This window comes from Liolophura sinensis, chromosome 1 (genome assembly GCF_032854445.1).
Source record: "Liolophura sinensis isolate JHLJ2023 chromosome 1, CUHK_Ljap_v2, whole genome shotgun sequence".
Lineage (NCBI taxonomy): Eukaryota > Metazoa > Mollusca > Polyplacophora > Chitonida > Chitonidae > Liolophura > Liolophura sinensis.
In genome coordinates, this window is record NC_088295.1 from 5414592 (window position 1) to 5431304 (window position 16713).

At 43.1% G+C, this 16713-nt stretch overlaps 1 protein-coding gene across 2 annotated transcripts in view; it reads right to left on the reverse strand.

Moving 5' to 3' along the window:
• Nucleotides 1–1824: 1824 nt before the first annotated feature.
• LOC135477510 (tectonin beta-propeller repeat-containing protein 1-like) overlaps nucleotides 1825–16713 on the reverse strand; it is a 34617-nt gene continuing 19728 nt past the window's right edge. For both annotated transcript variants that reach the window (XM_064757649.1, XM_064757639.1), the window contains exons 10-23: nucleotides 16581–16702; nucleotides 16018–16176; nucleotides 15108–15263; nucleotides 14711–14850; nucleotides 13629–13756; nucleotides 13402–13504; nucleotides 12474–12570; nucleotides 12305–12381; nucleotides 9833–9895; nucleotides 9043–9350; nucleotides 8122–8220; nucleotides 7169–7275; nucleotides 6377–6496; nucleotides 1825–6211 (exon numbers count right to left, since the gene is read on the reverse strand). In XM_064757649.1, coding sequence (XP_064613719.1) covers nucleotides 6155–6211; nucleotides 6377–6496; nucleotides 7169–7275; nucleotides 8122–8220; nucleotides 9043–9350; nucleotides 9833–9895; nucleotides 12305–12381; nucleotides 12474–12570; nucleotides 13402–13504; nucleotides 13629–13756; nucleotides 14711–14850; nucleotides 15108–15263; nucleotides 16018–16176; nucleotides 16581–16702 — 1736 coding nt within the window. In that variant the 3' untranslated portion in view covers nucleotides 1825–6154. The remainder of the gene's footprint in view (nucleotides 6212–6376; nucleotides 6497–7168; nucleotides 7276–8121; nucleotides 8221–9042; nucleotides 9351–9832; nucleotides 9896–12304; nucleotides 12382–12473; nucleotides 12571–13401; nucleotides 13505–13628; nucleotides 13757–14710; nucleotides 14851–15107; nucleotides 15264–16017; nucleotides 16177–16580; nucleotides 16703–16713) is intronic.

A 16713-nucleotide genomic window follows, 5' to 3' on the forward strand; every position in this document is an offset into this window, starting at 1 on the left:
TAACCTTACTTTCAACCATACCTGTACCGTTACTGTTAGTTACGGGCTACCTGAAGCGCTATACAGCTGCATTAATGTATGGTTCAGACAAAGACGATGCCAGAGCTGTACGAGATCGTAAACGCAGAAAAGCCCGATCTAATCTTTTGGACCGCCCACATACTGGAACTCAATTTACTTTCCGGTCGGGTTGTATAACGAGAAGTACAATCGGAAAAGGAACAGAAAAGGGGGCAGAAAAGGAAACGGAACAGAAAAGGAAACGGAATGGAAAAGGAAACTCAACACATACACAACACACGTGAAATTCAATATTAAAATATTCCAGGTGAATACTTAACACATTAGTATTCCTGTTTTCTGCAGGTGTACGGCCAGCAAAGCCAGCCACGTTGTGTATGTGTTCTTCCAGACCTGGCCAGGACAGGGAAAGCTCTTCCTGGGAGCAGCCACTACAACCCAGTCCACCACGGTCAGATGGGCTATCCGGACACCTTTAAATGGTATGCCACCAATCCGACCGGAGTCAACATCAATTTCCGAGCAATAACATTCAGTGAAGTACCGTGTCACTGGGCCTGGGTTTTGTCTACAAGAACAAAGCCTCAAGAATCCAGCTTACCATCAGAGCTGTTCTCTTGATGCATAAGTAACATCACTTTGTCGAGATCAGGCCTATTACAATATGCGTGCTAACCCCATCGGCCACGGAGGCCCCTTAAGAACACATAAACCTGAATATTACTTTTGGGTATCAGATCTTAATTAATGGCAATCCGGGTAATTATTTCGTCCCCTTGAGAAAGCACAGTTAAATCAGGTAACTTTCAGAGAGCTTTTTTGTCTACTGTGGTCCACAAGGGTATTTTCTTTTCGTCCATCTGACCTTTCAACTGCTGGCAAATACAACATGACCGGCGGTACGAGACCTAATGTGTCCCTTAAGTGTCCTAATGATTTGTCTTCAACATTTTATACCTAAGCTTTTATTTGGCCGAAATTACCGTTTCAAAAGTGCAATACAATTTTTGTACACCTCGACTTCTATTGAGGCACCTATATTTATTCACTTGACTGTCGTTCAACACCACACATAAGCATTTGGTTTTAAATGTGGAGGGAACGTTTAACAAGTCACTGGAGGACATTCCCACGTGTGAAATACATAAACTTGTATGCCATATTGATAAAAGAAAAGTGGTCTAGCTTCAACAAGGAGTAGACTGTGCATGCAGACGGTCCCCCGTCTAAGGCACCACAAAGAGGGAGAGAGGTTAGAGTGTGCATGTAAACGTTCCCCCGGCTAAGACACCATAAATAGAGAGAGAGGTTAGACTTTGCATGCAAACGTTCCCTGGCTAAGGCACCATAAATAGAGAGGTTAGACTTTGCATGCAAACGTTCCCCCGGCTAAGGCACCATAAATAGAGAGAGGGGTTAGACTTTGCATGCAAACGTTCCCCCAGTTAAGGCACCATAAATAGAGAGGTTAGACTTTGCATGCAAACGTTCCCCCAGCTAAGGCACCATGAATAGAGAGGTTAGACTTTGCATGCAAACGTTCCCCGCCTAAGGCACCACAAAGAGAGAGAGAGGTTAGACTGTGCATGCAAACGTTCCCCCGGCTAAGGCACCATAAATAAAGAGAGGTTAGGCTTTGCATGGAAACGTTCCCCGGCCAAGGCACCACAAAGAGAGAGAGCTGGAAACCCACATCTCCCCTGCCTTGTGATTGTAGTTTACCCCTTAGTTCTAACCTCCACCAAACCCTCCCACCCCACCCCCTTGGCCACATCTCCCGTGCCTTGTGCTTGTAGTCACACAGTTTACCCCTTAGTCTTACCCCCACCCTTGATATGCATAGCAATAATCAGGGCTCATGGATCTGTGAATTAATCCAGACAGTATCATACTCAGAACAAACTGGAAAATCACGAAAGAATGATGATTTCATGCCAATTACCATTTTATTACACCAGAGTCAGACAGGAGAGCGGGTGGAATTATTGTTATTAGATCAGTCAGATGGAATGTAAAACAGGACCCCCAGCACTGTCCCCACACAAATGTATGTACCAAACAAAGCACTAGTTTGTGATAATGGAATACAGCCAACAAGGCAGGGTTTTTACACCTGTAAATAAGCGCAAATTCACAATACCTGAGACATCTTACATAAGTCCATGTAGCCTTGTGCTCAGGTTATTCATTAATTCACTAAGCCATATTAAAAGACAAGACGTAAAACACTTCGATCACCCAATTGACCAACCAACAGGCAGAGCGACATACAGAGCTGATCACCTGATTGACCAACCAACAGACAGAGTGACAGGCAGAGCGACATACAGAGCTGATCACCCGATCGACTAACCAACAGGCAGAATGACATACAGATCTGATCACCCGAACGACCAACAAACAGGCAGAGCGACATACAGAGCTGATTGTTGGAGGTAAAAAATAACCATCTTCAAGGAAGTGTATTTAGCTCTTCACTTTCCGAAAACGTCGCAGCAACTGGCTTTTGTTGACCGAGAAGATCCCGAGTAGGAAACATTAGTCTATCATGACAACACTGTCCACTTAAACAGCTGATAATACTGTTTTTAATATCTCAATCCGATGGTCAATTTGATTGTAGCACTAAAACTTAAGGGTGAATGAAATATATGTACAATATCACAGAAGGTAGCCCAATGGGATAAAACATTCTGCATAATTGAATACCTAAAGTGTGGTGTATTCCATCATACCTCACAGATGCAAAATCTAGGTGCACCACTCAGCAGTGATATCCCATCATATCCCACAGATGTAGAATCTAGATGCAGCCGGCAGAAGTGATATCCCATCATATCCCACGGATGCAGAATCTAGGTGCACCCGCCAGAAGTGATATCCCATCATATCCCACAGATGCAGAATCTAGGTGCACCACTCACAAGTGATATCCCATCATATCCCACAGATGTAGAATCTATGTGCACCACTCACAAGTGATATCCTATCATATCCCACAGATGAAGGATCTAGGCACACCACTCACAAGTGATATCCCATCATATCCCTCAGATGAAGGATCTAGGCGCACCACTCAGCAGTGATATCCCATCATATCCCACAGATGTAGAATCTATGTGCACCACTCACAAGTGATATCCCATCAGATCCCACAGATGAAGAATCTAGGTGCACCACTCACAAGTGATATCCCATCAGATCCCACTGATGAAGAATATAAGTGCACCACTCACAAGTGATACCCCATCATCACTGGGATTAAACTGGTTACAGTACTTACATGTAGGTAAACAATATCGTAGCCAGTATGACAACTATAAATTCATGATAAAGATACATAGCAATAACTGTGCGCACGCAGTAAGTCTGATTAGGAATGCCAAAGATTTTGCTACTGATGACATGGAGGAAAGACACAAAATATGGAGTCAGTGTAAAGCTCTTTCCGCTGAAGCAATTTCAAAATATATTTAATGTTGTACAATGCGATACTCAACAGCTATTCTTCACAGCCGACCCACATGTGCATACACTTTTAAACTTTTTTAACACTACAAACTCAGATACAACCATTTTTGCTGCTTTCAGCCCACTGCTACTACCCTGTCTATTTTGTAAAATCTACTGATATTTAGAGGTACTTTTTATTGCTAACACTTTCCGCCCTGTCGACACTTTTTATTTATTGCTAACATTTCCCCTCTATACTCTTCACCATCAGACTTTTCCCTTCTCTACTCTTCAATGCCAACATCTTCCCCTGTCAACACATTCACCCTTTTTGTCCATGGCTAACTTAAGACCTAATCTTCAAGGCTACCATTTCCCATTCTCTACTTTACAATGCTAACACTCCCACTGTTTAATCTTCATGGTCAACACTTTCTCCCATCTCTCCCCTGTCTAACTCTTTATTCACCCAACACTTCACCCTATCGAACACTTCCCCGTCTACTCTTCATGGTCAGCACTTTCTCCCATCTCTCCCCTGTCTATCTCTATGTTCCCAACACTTCACCCTATCCAACACTTCACCATCTACTCTTCATGGTCAGCACTTTCTCCCATCTCTCCCCTGTCTATCTCTCTATTCCCAACACTTCACCCTATCCAACACTTCACCGTGTACTCCTCATGGTCAACACTTTCTCACATCTATCCCCTGTCTATCTCTCTGTTCCCAACACTTCACCATATCCAACACTTCACCATCTACTCTTCATGGTCAACACTTTCTCCCATCTATCCCCTGTCTATCTCTCTATTCCCAACACTTCAACCTATCCAACACTTCACCGTGTACTCCTCATGGTCAACACTTTCTCCCATCTATCCCCTGTCTAGCTCTCTATTCCCAACACTTCACCCTATCCAACACTTCCCCGTCTACTCTTCATGGTCAGCACTTTCTCCCATCTCTCCCCTGTCTATCTCTATGTTCCCAACACTTCACCCTATCCAACACTTCCCCGTCTACTCTTCATGGTCAGCACTTTCTCCCACATATCCCCTGTCTAGCTCTCTATTCCCAACACTTCACCCTATCCAACACTTCACCATCTACTCTTCATGGTCAACACTTTCTCCCATCTATCCCCTGTCTAGCTCTCTATTCCCAACACTTCACCATATCCAAAACTTCACCATCTACTCTTCATGGTCAACACTTTCTCCCATCTCTCCCCTGTCTATCTCTCTATTCCCAACACTTCACCCTATCCAACACTTCACCATCTACTCTTCATGGTCAACACTTTCTCCCATCTCTCCCCTGTCTATCTCTCTATTCCCAACACTTCACCCTATCCAACACTTCCCCGTCTACTCTTCATGGTCAGCACTTTCTCCCATCTATCCCCTGTCTAGCTCTTTATTCACCCAACACTTCACCCTATCCAACACTTCCCCGTCTACTCTTCATGGTCAACACTTTCTCCCACCTATCCCCTGTCTAGCTCTCTATTCCCAACACTTCACCCTATCCAACACTTCCCCGTCTATTCTTCATGGTCAGCACTTTCTCCCATCTCTCCCCTGTCTATCTCTATGTTCCCAACACTTCACCCTATCCAACACTTCACCATCTACTCTTCATGGTCAGCACTTTCTCCCATCTCTCCCCTGTCTATCTCTCTATTCCCAACACTTCACCCTATCCAACACTTCACCGTGTACTCCTCATGGTCAACACTTTCTCACATCTATCCCCTGTCTATCTCTCTGTTCCCAACACTTCACCATATCCAACACTTCACCATCTACTCTTCATGGTCAACACTTTCTCCCATCTATCCCCTGTCTATCTCTCTATTCCCAACACTTCAACCTATCCAACACTTCACCGTGTACTCCTCATGGTCAACACTTTCTCCCATCTCTCCCCTGTCTAGCTCTCTATTCCCAACACTTCACCCTATCCAACACTTCCCCGTCTACTCTTCATGGTCAGCACTTTCTCCCATCTCTCCCCTGTCTATCTCTATGTTCCCAACACTTCACCCTATCCAACACTTCACCATCTACTCTTCATGGTCAGCACTTTCTCCCATCTCTCCCCTGTCTATCTCTCTATTCCCAACACTTCACCCTATCCAACACTTCACCGTGTACTCCTCATGGTCAACACTTTCTCCCATCTATCCCCTGTCTAGCTCTCTATTCCCAACACTTCACCCTATCCAACACTTCCCCGTCTACTCTTCATGGTCAACACTTTCTCCCATCTCTCCCCTGTCTATCTCTCTATTCCCAACACTTCACCCTATCCAACACTTCACCGTCTACACCTCATGGTCAACACTTTCTCCCACCTATCCCCTGTCTAGCTCTCAATTCCCAACACTTCATACTATCCAACACCACGATCTACTTTTCAATGCTAAGACTTCACCATCTATTGGTCCATGCTAACACCTTCCCCTCTACTCTTCAAGGTCAACACTCCTCCCTGTCTACCCTTCAAAGCTAACAATTTCCCTTGTCTACTGGGTCAATACTAACGCATTTCCCTGTGTACTCTTCATGGTCAACACTCCCCTTGACTATATTCTATACACTTTTGCCTGTCTACTCTTCAATGCTTACATTTCCCCATAACTCTGACACATTCACCCTGTTTTCTATCAGTCAGTCACTCGTGGTGCTGTGCCTGTCCCAGACCTCCCAGACACACTTGCCTCCACAGTCCCTGTTAACGAGAACAGAAAACAAACTACAACTGAGCATTATACATGTACAATAACACAGGTTTGTAAAACAGGAAAATCTGCTACTATATTTATCATTAAGTCCAAAATGTTTCAAATTAAAAATTTCTGAGTAGGAAGTACAAAGATCAACACTTCCTGCTTACCCCAATGCCGTCCTCCCAGCCTGTCCCCAAAGGGCACTCAGTGGACACACCCAGGCGTCGACTCAGTACGCCCTCCTCACTAACCCTCTTAGCCACCATATTGTCCCGCACCACCCACACCTGGAAAAGGAAAAAGAGGTAACAACAACTTCATCTCATGTACAAGCAGGAATAAGACAGAGGTCAACCTTTGTGGCAGAGTAAACAGAGCGGAGAATTAAGGCACAACATTGCCTCTCTATGTAGTAGTACCTAAAAAAGCTGAACCATTGTGAGCTGGATTTGATCTCGCAACCTCATTGGTCAGGAGAAAACAATTTTACTCCACAAAACCTAACTGATAACAGCCCTGGATATGTGTTAGGAAATGTTTTCTTCTGCCTATGACAGAATGAGGTCAATGTTTGTACACATTAGATCTCTCATTGTGACGTTTATGGTGAGTGTTTAGTACAGAACCTCACTGCTTGTCACTGTGTGTACTGAAGTGTACCTAATCCTTACCCTCACAGAGTGTTATAAACAAGGTCAGGTTGTAGTCAACTTTAAATAAGGTGCCTCACTCAGAGAAGTTTGTTTTGGTGATCATTACCCATGTGGCATACATGTGTTTACTGAGCTCGCTCTGCTGATCAAATTCTGTGCCTGATACGTGGGAAAGTCCAGTGACTTGCCAGAGGTTTGGAATGTCGTGTTAATGAAATGCCTGGAGTGCAGCATTACCCACCAATCAATCAATCAATCAATCAATCACAGGCTATTACAGGGGTACATGTAAGCTGACTGACTCACCTGTCCATCTTGTCCAGCAGACACATACCGAATCTGTCTACTGACTAGTTCCCATTCTGTTCCTTCAGGAAATATCGCAGAAGTATTCTTCCTTCGCCACAGGTTATCTACAACAAGAAAATTACATGTAGAATGTCCGCTGTTAATTTTTACCATTATCAATCAAAGAACACAGCATATCATGACTCTTCTGACTCTCTTCACGCAGAGGCATGTCCTGCACTCTACTACCTCAGCTGAAAGAGCACACAGATGGCTGACTAACATAATCCAGTATGACTAATGGAAATCACCGAAATATCATAAGCCTGAAGATGTTGTTGTTGTAAGAGCACACAAATCTTACTGATGGCTGACTAACATAATCCAGTATGACCAATGGAAATCACCGAAACATCATAAGCCATAGCCTGTTGTTCTTGTAAAGTTATTGTGAATGAACGAAGCATGTTTGTGAACAAAGACCAAATTTTACCAAATTTGTTCACAGAGGTCGGGTTTTAAGTGTGGAGACTATTTATGGGCGATGACTTTGTTGAAGTACGGTAGTTCTTATTTCACTGGATACGTGAAGCTCAGCAGTGGACAGCGTCCCTCTATGTAAGTCTTGTGAATATTCATGATGACAATCCTTCACTTTGACCAATGAAAATTTGTACTTGTTTGCCAAGGTGTTTTTCTTATACAGACTGTAACTGGCTAACAAGGATTACGTCACTTGTATCAGAAAACCCGGAGTCTTTAGACAAGAGGTTTGAGTCGACAGATTCAAATGGTCTGTCGTGGAGGAGCAGATTCTTCTAAACAGAAAAACTTTAAGCTTGTTTACACGATGAAACAAGTGAACAAATGTCTCACATTAGATTTACTTACTAACTGACTGACCGAATTCTACCCATCAATCTCTGTGCTTAATGACAGATAAATCCATTTTCACAAGAAACACGACTTACTATTGCTATCAACAGCCCATACTGAATTGTCTCCCACGGACACCTGTCGGAGAGGAGCACCATCTGGGGGAGATGGAACGACCTGTAACCACACCTTGCCTGTATAAAGACAAATACAGTTTTCACTTTATACTTCGATCTGTCTTACCTGTACACATCCTATACCTATTTGTACACATAACCTGTCCCCAGTTGTTTGCACATCTGTGTATCCTTACATATACCTGTATATATTATGACAGTGACACATGAACCAATGATCTTTAGACCTTTAGCTTTTATCTTGTGGCAGAGGTAGAAGCTCCTGCTGGTCTATTGGCAGCTATGGTCCCAAATGTCATTTCTTCAATCCCTAACACAGTCACCCTGTCACACTCCTAAATTTAATGTCCCTGTCCCCAGTCTTCCTGTTTCCCTGTCTCCATATGTCTGTCTCTGAGTGTAGGTCTCAACTTTCCCCACCCTGCCCTACTTCACGACACATATTCCTACATACATTTGTACAATGAACAAACTTCCCTGTAGTCAGATGTGAGCACACTCCACTCCTGAACCACACTTCCACACCTGTCTGTACCGTGCTTACGGACAGATCTGAGCACACTCCACTCCTGAACCACACTTCCACACCTGTCTGTACTTGTGCTTACCTGTAGTCAGATGTGAGCACACTCCACTCCTGACCCACACTTCCACACCTGTCTGTACTTGTGTTACCTGTAGTCAGATGTGAGCAACCTCCACTCCTGAACCACACTTCCACACCTGTCTGTACCCATGCTTACCTGTGGACAGATCTTAGCACACTCCACTCCTGAACCACACTTCCACACCTGTCTGCACCTGTACTTACCTGTTGCCAGATCTGAGGACACTCCACTCCTGAATCACACTCCAACCTCTCTCTGTACCTGTGCTTACCTGTAGGTAGATCTGTGGACACTCCACTCCTGAACCACACTGACCCATCTCGGGCTATTCCCCACACCCATGAGTTCCCCCCGATACTGATGGCAAGGAATGGTTGGTCTGCAGGCACATGAAACCAGGCCTCTCCTTGTGGCTTGCTCGGAGTAACGCCCACTCGACAGAGGGCGTCTCCGTTTGCGCCAACTGCCCAGATGGCTGTCGCCGCACCTTTTGACTGACTAGCTGGTTGGATAGAGACATCGATGACAGGTAGAGGACCCACAGGTAACCAGGGCCCGCTGGTAACCAGCCTACATCTCCTACAGAGACAGACCAAGGGAGGGGATATTCAGTTTCAACTATAGCCTGTTGCCCTTTTTCATTACTTATAAGTAATTTACATCTAATAAATGGCACCATTTCGAAAAACAAAATAAAAAACAATGATAGCAATCCGCTGTCATGCCTGAGCGCTACTGTCTGGATGAAAAGATGTGTGGATGACAGTAGTGGTTGTTACACAAGTATGCTCGGCACCCCTATCGGCACCTCTACTGGCACCCCTACCGGCACCTCTACCGGCACCTCTACCGGCACCCTACCACTCACCATCAACTCGCTAACCAATGCACAGGAAATAACCCTCATTTATTACAGCTATTACAAAGTGCCACATGCACAGGGACCCACTTAGGCTCAACTGACTACAGTTTTTAAGAAAGTCCTGCAGATGGCAAAATTTCCTACCATAAAAAATAACAAAATTTGTATAAATCTTGCCTTTGTAGAGTTAAGAATTTACCTGATCCACCGCCTACGTCTGTACGAGTCTCTCCAGCCAGGCTGACCATGAAACTCCTGGGTCCTGGGATGTGAGGCAAGTCAAAACATGTCATACATGTATCAGCAAAACAACTTTAAACATGACACATCAGCAAATACAGCATGTACATTCATAAATAATGGAGTTATAAGATGTACATGTACAGGCAATAGTGAAGCTACAGTGTGCAACATCAGGCAATAGAGGAGCTACAGTGTGTAACATCAGGTAATACTTGAGCCACAGTGTGTAACATCAGGTAATACTTGAGCCACAGTGTGTAACATCAGGTAATACCTGAGCTATAGTGTGTAACATCAGGTAATACTTGAGCCACAGTGTGTAACATCAGGTAATACTTGAGCCACAGTGTGTGACATCAGGTAATATTTGAGCCACAGTGTGTAACATCAGGTAATACTTGAGCCACAGTGTGTAACATCAGGTAATACTTGAGCCACAGTGTGTAACATCAGGTAATACTTGAGCCACAGTGTGTAACATCAGGTAATACTTGAGCTATAGTGTGTAACATCAGGTAATACTTGAGCCACAGTGTGTAACATCAGGTAATACTTGAGCCACAGTGTGTGACATCAGGTAATACTTGAGCCACAGTGTGTAACATCAGGCAATATTCGAGCCACAGTGTGTAACATCAGGTAATACTGTAGCTATAGTGTGTAAAATCAGGGAATACTGGAGCTATAATGTGTAACATCAGGCAATCGTGGAGCTACAATGTGTAATATCAGGCAATACTGTAACTACAGTGTGTAACATCATGCAATATTGTAGCAACAGTGTGCAACATCAGGTAATACTGTAGCTATAGTGTGTAACATTAGGCAATACTGGAGCTATGGTGTGTAACATCAGGTAATCGTGGAGCTACAATGTATAACACAGGCAATACTGTAACTACAGTGTGTAACATCACGCAATACTGTAGCAACAGTGTGCAACATCAGGTAATACTGTAGCTATAGTGTGTAACATTAGGCAATACTGGAGCTATAGTGTGTAACATCAGGTAATACTGGCACTATAGTGAATAACATCAGGCAATAGTGGAGCTACAGTGTGTAACATCAGGCAATATGGGAGCTATAGTGTGTAACATCAGACAATAGTGGAGCTACAGTGTGTAACATCAGGTAATACTGGAGCTACAGTGTGTAACATCAGGGAATACTATAGATATAGTGCGTAACATCAGGTAATACTGTAGCTACAGTGTGTAACATCAGGTAATACTGGATCTATTGTGTGTAACATCAGGTAATACTGGCGTTATAGTGTATAACATCAGGTAATACTGCAACTACAGTGTGTAACATCAAGCAATTCTGTGGCTACAGTGTGAACATCAGGTAATACTGGAGCTATAGTGTGTAACATCAGGCAATACTGTAGCTATAGTGTGTAAAATCATGGAATACTGGAGCTACAGTGTGAACATCAGTAATACTGTAGTTACAGTGTGTAACATTGAGGGATACTGGAGCTATAGTGTGTAACATCAGGTAATAGTGGAGCTACAGTGTGTAACATCAGGGAATACTGGAGCTACAGTTTGTAACATCAGGCAATAGTGGAGCTATAGTGTGTAACATCAGGGAATACTGCACCTACAGAAAATAGTGGAGCTACAGTGTGTAACATTAGGCAATACTGGAGCTACAGTGTGTAACATCAGATAATACTGGAGCTATAGTGAGTAACATCAGGTAATACTGTAGCTATAGTGTGTAACATCAGGTAATACTGGAGATATAGTGTGTAACATCAGGGAATACTGTAGCTACAGTGTATAACATCAGATAATACTGGAGCTATAGTGTGTAACATCAAACAATGCTGGAGCTACAGTGTGTAACATCAGGTAATACTGGAGCCACAGTGTGACACATCAGGCGATACTGGAGCTAAATAACGTCACATCAGGCAATACTGTAGCTACAGTGTGTAATGTCAAGAACTAGAGTAGCTACGGTGTGTAACACAAGGCATTAGGGTGGCTACACTGTGTATTTATTTATTTATTTGATTGGTGTTTACGCCGTACTCAAGGATATTTCACTTGTACAACAGCGACCAGCAAAATGGTGGGAACCAGGGAACCAGGAAACCAGGCAGAGCCTGGTGAAAACCCATGACCATGCGTAGGCTGCTGGAAGACCTTCCCACAGAGAGGAAGCCAGCCTGAGCTGGACTTGAACTCAACATCAAACACTAAAGTACCGTGTGTAACATCAGGCGCTAGAGCAGCTACCGTGTGGAACATCAGTCAACAGTAATGTTGCATGTTATGGTGTATAACATAAAACAATAGTGGAGATACAATGTGTTTGTATTAGGAACTAGTGGAGATCTAACATTTAACAGTACGGAATTTTGTTGATATCCAGTGTGAAACAAAAAAGCATACTTTGGAGTAACTGTCTATACCTGGGGAAGGAGGTGTATTGCCAGCCATCTACATCTACACCACCTGCTACGGAGAAGTCCACAGCCCAGTCACTTATCTACAAGGTGTAGAACAAACAGAAATATCATCAATAATAGATCTCAGAGCATGCTGATTACAACAGCGTGAGCTATGGAGAACATCGCTTACCCACTGCCAGCTGCTTGATGGAGTTGGTATAGACTGCTGAGTCAGCGGTTTTCGGCCAGTCTCATCTGTCCATGCGTACTTGTTAGCCAAGAGATACCTGTCCAGAAATAGGAGTAAATGGTAACCAGGTATACACAGCGTGCCAAAAATCAAGAAATACAGGTAATCAATGATAATGAGGTATACCCAGGGAGCCAAGCCGACAAGTACCTCTCCAGAATACAGGTAATCAGGGATAACCAGGTATACCCAGCGAGCCAAGCCAACAGATAACTCTCCAGAAATACAGGTAATCATAGATAATCAGATATACCCAAAGTGTCAAGTAAACACATACCTCTCCAGACATACAGGTAATCATAGATAATCAGATATACTCAGAGTGTCAAGTAAACACATTCTTCTCAAGATATACAGGTATCATAGACAATCAGATATAACCAGAGTGTCAAGAGATAACTTTCCAGAAATACAGGTACTGGTAATCACAGATAATCTGATATACCCAGAGTGTCAAGTAAACATATACCTCACCAACAATAGAGGTAATCATAGATAATCAGATATACCCAGGGTGTCAAGTCAACAGATAACTCTCCAGAAATACTGGTAAGCACAGATAATCTCATATACCCAGACTGTCAAATAAACACCTCTCCAGAAATACAGGTAATGACAAATAATCAAGTATACCCAGTGTCAAGTCAATCAATCAGGTGGACATAAGGCTGTAGTGAGGTGTGTGTGTCGACAATGTGTAGTCAGTTGTGTGTGGACATGAGTATGTAGTGATGTGTGCGTGTGGACAATGTGTAGTCAGTTGTGTGTGTGAACAATGTGTTGTCAGTTGTGTGTGTGGACAATGTGTAGTCAGGTGTGTGTGGACAATGTGTATGTGCGTATGTTGACAGGTGTCGTGTAAACTCACCTGGAGGAGAATCCTGTAAGAAGATGCCACTTTTGGTTCTCATAGATACACATCTGCCTTGTGTCCGTTTGTGGATACACAGCACTGTTCACCCCAGAAATACCTGCAGCCATCACAAAGAAAACAGTGAAAACAGCATGTATTAATAAGATATCTACAGCACAAGTAAATCCACTGTATGGGCCTATTTCCTCAAAAAACAGTTTGAAAACTAGCCGTGAGGTTACCTTTAAAAATGCCACCTCCATAGCCGCCTGTGTAGACATAGGCTGTGTGATCATGACTGATGGCCCAGGTGATACCCTCAGTGTTAGTTTTCACCATTAACATGTGACCCCCAACTTGCTGCCAGTACCTGTAGAGTAAATGGTAATGATGAATTATACAATGTATTAATGCTCATGTTGATGCTGACCTACAACTAGTCCACTACCATTCCACAACCAGTTGACTACCATTCCACAACCAGTCGACTACCATTCCACAACCAGTCAACTACCATTCTACAACCAGTCCACAACCAGTCCACTCACAGTCCACCACCATTTCACAACCAGTCCTCTACCATTCCACAACTAGTCGACTACCATTCCACAAGCAGTACCCTACCATTCCACAACCAATCCCCCTCCATTCCACAACCAGTCCACTACCATTCCAAAAGCAGTCCCCTACCATTCCACAAGCAGTGCATTGCCATTCCGCAACCAGTCCACTACCATTCCACAAGCAGTCCCTTACCATTTCGCAAGCAGTGCACTGCCATTCCACAACCAGTCCACTACCATTCCAAAAGCAGTCCCTTATCATTCCACAAGCAGTCCCCTACCATTCCACAAGCAGTGCACTGCCATTCCACAATCAGAGCACTACTAGTCCACAGGTGCACACCTGGCAAGCCACCCACACTCCCTTATTATTACTGTATGTATTATGATCAGAAACTGATGATGAGGTCATGTAGTATATGTACATCTATAATTGTCCTCTCCTTATAACAATTGTTTTCAGGCTGGCCAAACATCATAATCTCACAAATCTTTCAGCCATGTGTTTAGCCTGCATATCACAGCCTCGTCTACCTTTCAGGCAGGTGTTTTCGGTTGAGCATTACAACATGACATAGCATTCAGTCAGGTGTTTCACAGATGTACCATAACCTGACATACTGTAGTTTTCAGCCAAGTGTTTAGCATGTGTAACACAACCAGACATACCTTTCACTCAGGTGTTGAGCATGTGTAACACAACCAGACATACATGTACCTTTTAGATATGTGTTTAGCATGTGTACCCCAACCAAACATACCTTTGAGCCATGTGTTTAGGCTGTGAGGTGGGCAGGTGCATAAACACGTCTCCCCGGTCTGTTACTGCCCAGCAGATAGATGAGTCAGGTGCCTGAGCCACACCCTGTAAACTGCTACAAGCCATGGACAGAGTGGCCACCTACAACACCATACATTAAATACAACACAATATCACATCACTGACATAAACATGCTGATACAAGACATTTTCTACATTACCTAAAATTACATTTATAGGTAGGTTATGGCCGGGTAGATAGCACATTTCAGCAAAGCAGCACATCTCGTATCATCTGTATAATATCCCATCAGCCTAAGAGTTGACCTGATACATGTACATGTACAATGCACTCTTAAATACTAAGGCTATAATTCAGACCAGTTATATTTCATTACCCAATCATCTGTCTCCTTTTCAGATACTGCTGACAGAATGTATGGCTTTTCCTTTGATTTTACAGCATCAGACAGAAAAATTGCGAAAGCAGCTTTGTAGTTGCTTATTGTGATACGAGGCACACAAACAATATCTGCCAAGGACAGCTGCACATGCTGAAAAATACAAAAATAATTAATAACCAATAATAAGAAGGTAATTATTTATATGAAATCACAGAATCACAATCACCATTGACTACTGATGGTAGTAGAATGTGTTTTCTAATCAAAGCTATAGCATTGATTACAATGAGCAAAATCATATTAAAAGAATTTGTGATGAAAATAATTATGACTAAATTTTAAGCATGGTCTCAACACAAACTTTACCTTGTTAAAACTTTCTCATTTGTTTTCTTTGCTGTGTGAAGTGCAGAAAGAAACCAGATTTACAAGTGTATCCACTGATACCCTAGTCTAGTCCCAGCTCACACATACACAAAATTAACAGTACCATTTCTTTTCCTTGCTATGTGAAGTGTAGAAAGAGACCAGATTTTGAGGTGTGTCCATGGATACCCTAGTCTAGCCTCAGCTCACAAATACACAATACTAACAGTACCATTTCCTTTCCTTGCTATGTGAAGTGTAGACACATGGAGGTGTGTCCATGGATACCCTAGTCTAGTTGCAGCTCACAAATACACAATACTAACAGTACCATTTGTTTTCCTTGCCATGTGAAGTGTAGACACATGGAGGTGTGTCCATGGATACCCTAGTCTAGTTGCAGCTCACAAATACACAATACTAACAGTACCATTTGTTTTCCTTGCCATGTGAAGTGTAGAAAGAGACCAGATTAAAAAGTGTGTCCATGGATACCCTAGTCTAGTCTCAGCTCACAAATACACAATATTAACAGTACCATTTGTTTTCCTTGCTGTGTGAAGTGTAGAAAGAGGAGACCACTTTGTGAATTGTGTCTGCGAAGGCCTTGTTCTAGTTCTAGCTCACAACTGGCCCAGTCGTTTCCTCGTCTACATCTGAGCCTAATCTGAAGATGTCCACGCTTCACCCACACTGTCTGAAACGTACACATACCACTAATAAAACTTTCATTACAGAAATATACTGGCAATTTTGGGAACAATTAGGGTATTAAAGACCCATTACATTATGATGATAGATATTTTCAAGGTTAGTGGCATAGATATGGTCACTTAATGTTGAGGAATGGTTACTTTATACATGCTTGCATGTTGGCTGATAATTGGCTGATCCTGATATGCACCACTTTAAGAGTAACAAAATTTACATAAAATTCTGTCATAGCAATCAGTGTGCAAAACAACTAAATGTGAGCACTATCTGCAAACATACAGAACTTTTGCACAATAACCTTTGCTTTCCCAGACTGCCATATTACTGAAGGCACATGAGTGACATCTTCATAGCCACATTTATCCACTTTGTTTCTATCACACCTACCTTCTCCACAGCCTCCTCATAGCCCTGGAATAACTCCAGCATCTCATTCCTCCAGCGCAACTCCTGAAGCAGCTTGTTTCGCAAGCTTTGGTCAATAGGCGGCGCCTCTGTGTCAGCGATGTCTGTAATAGTA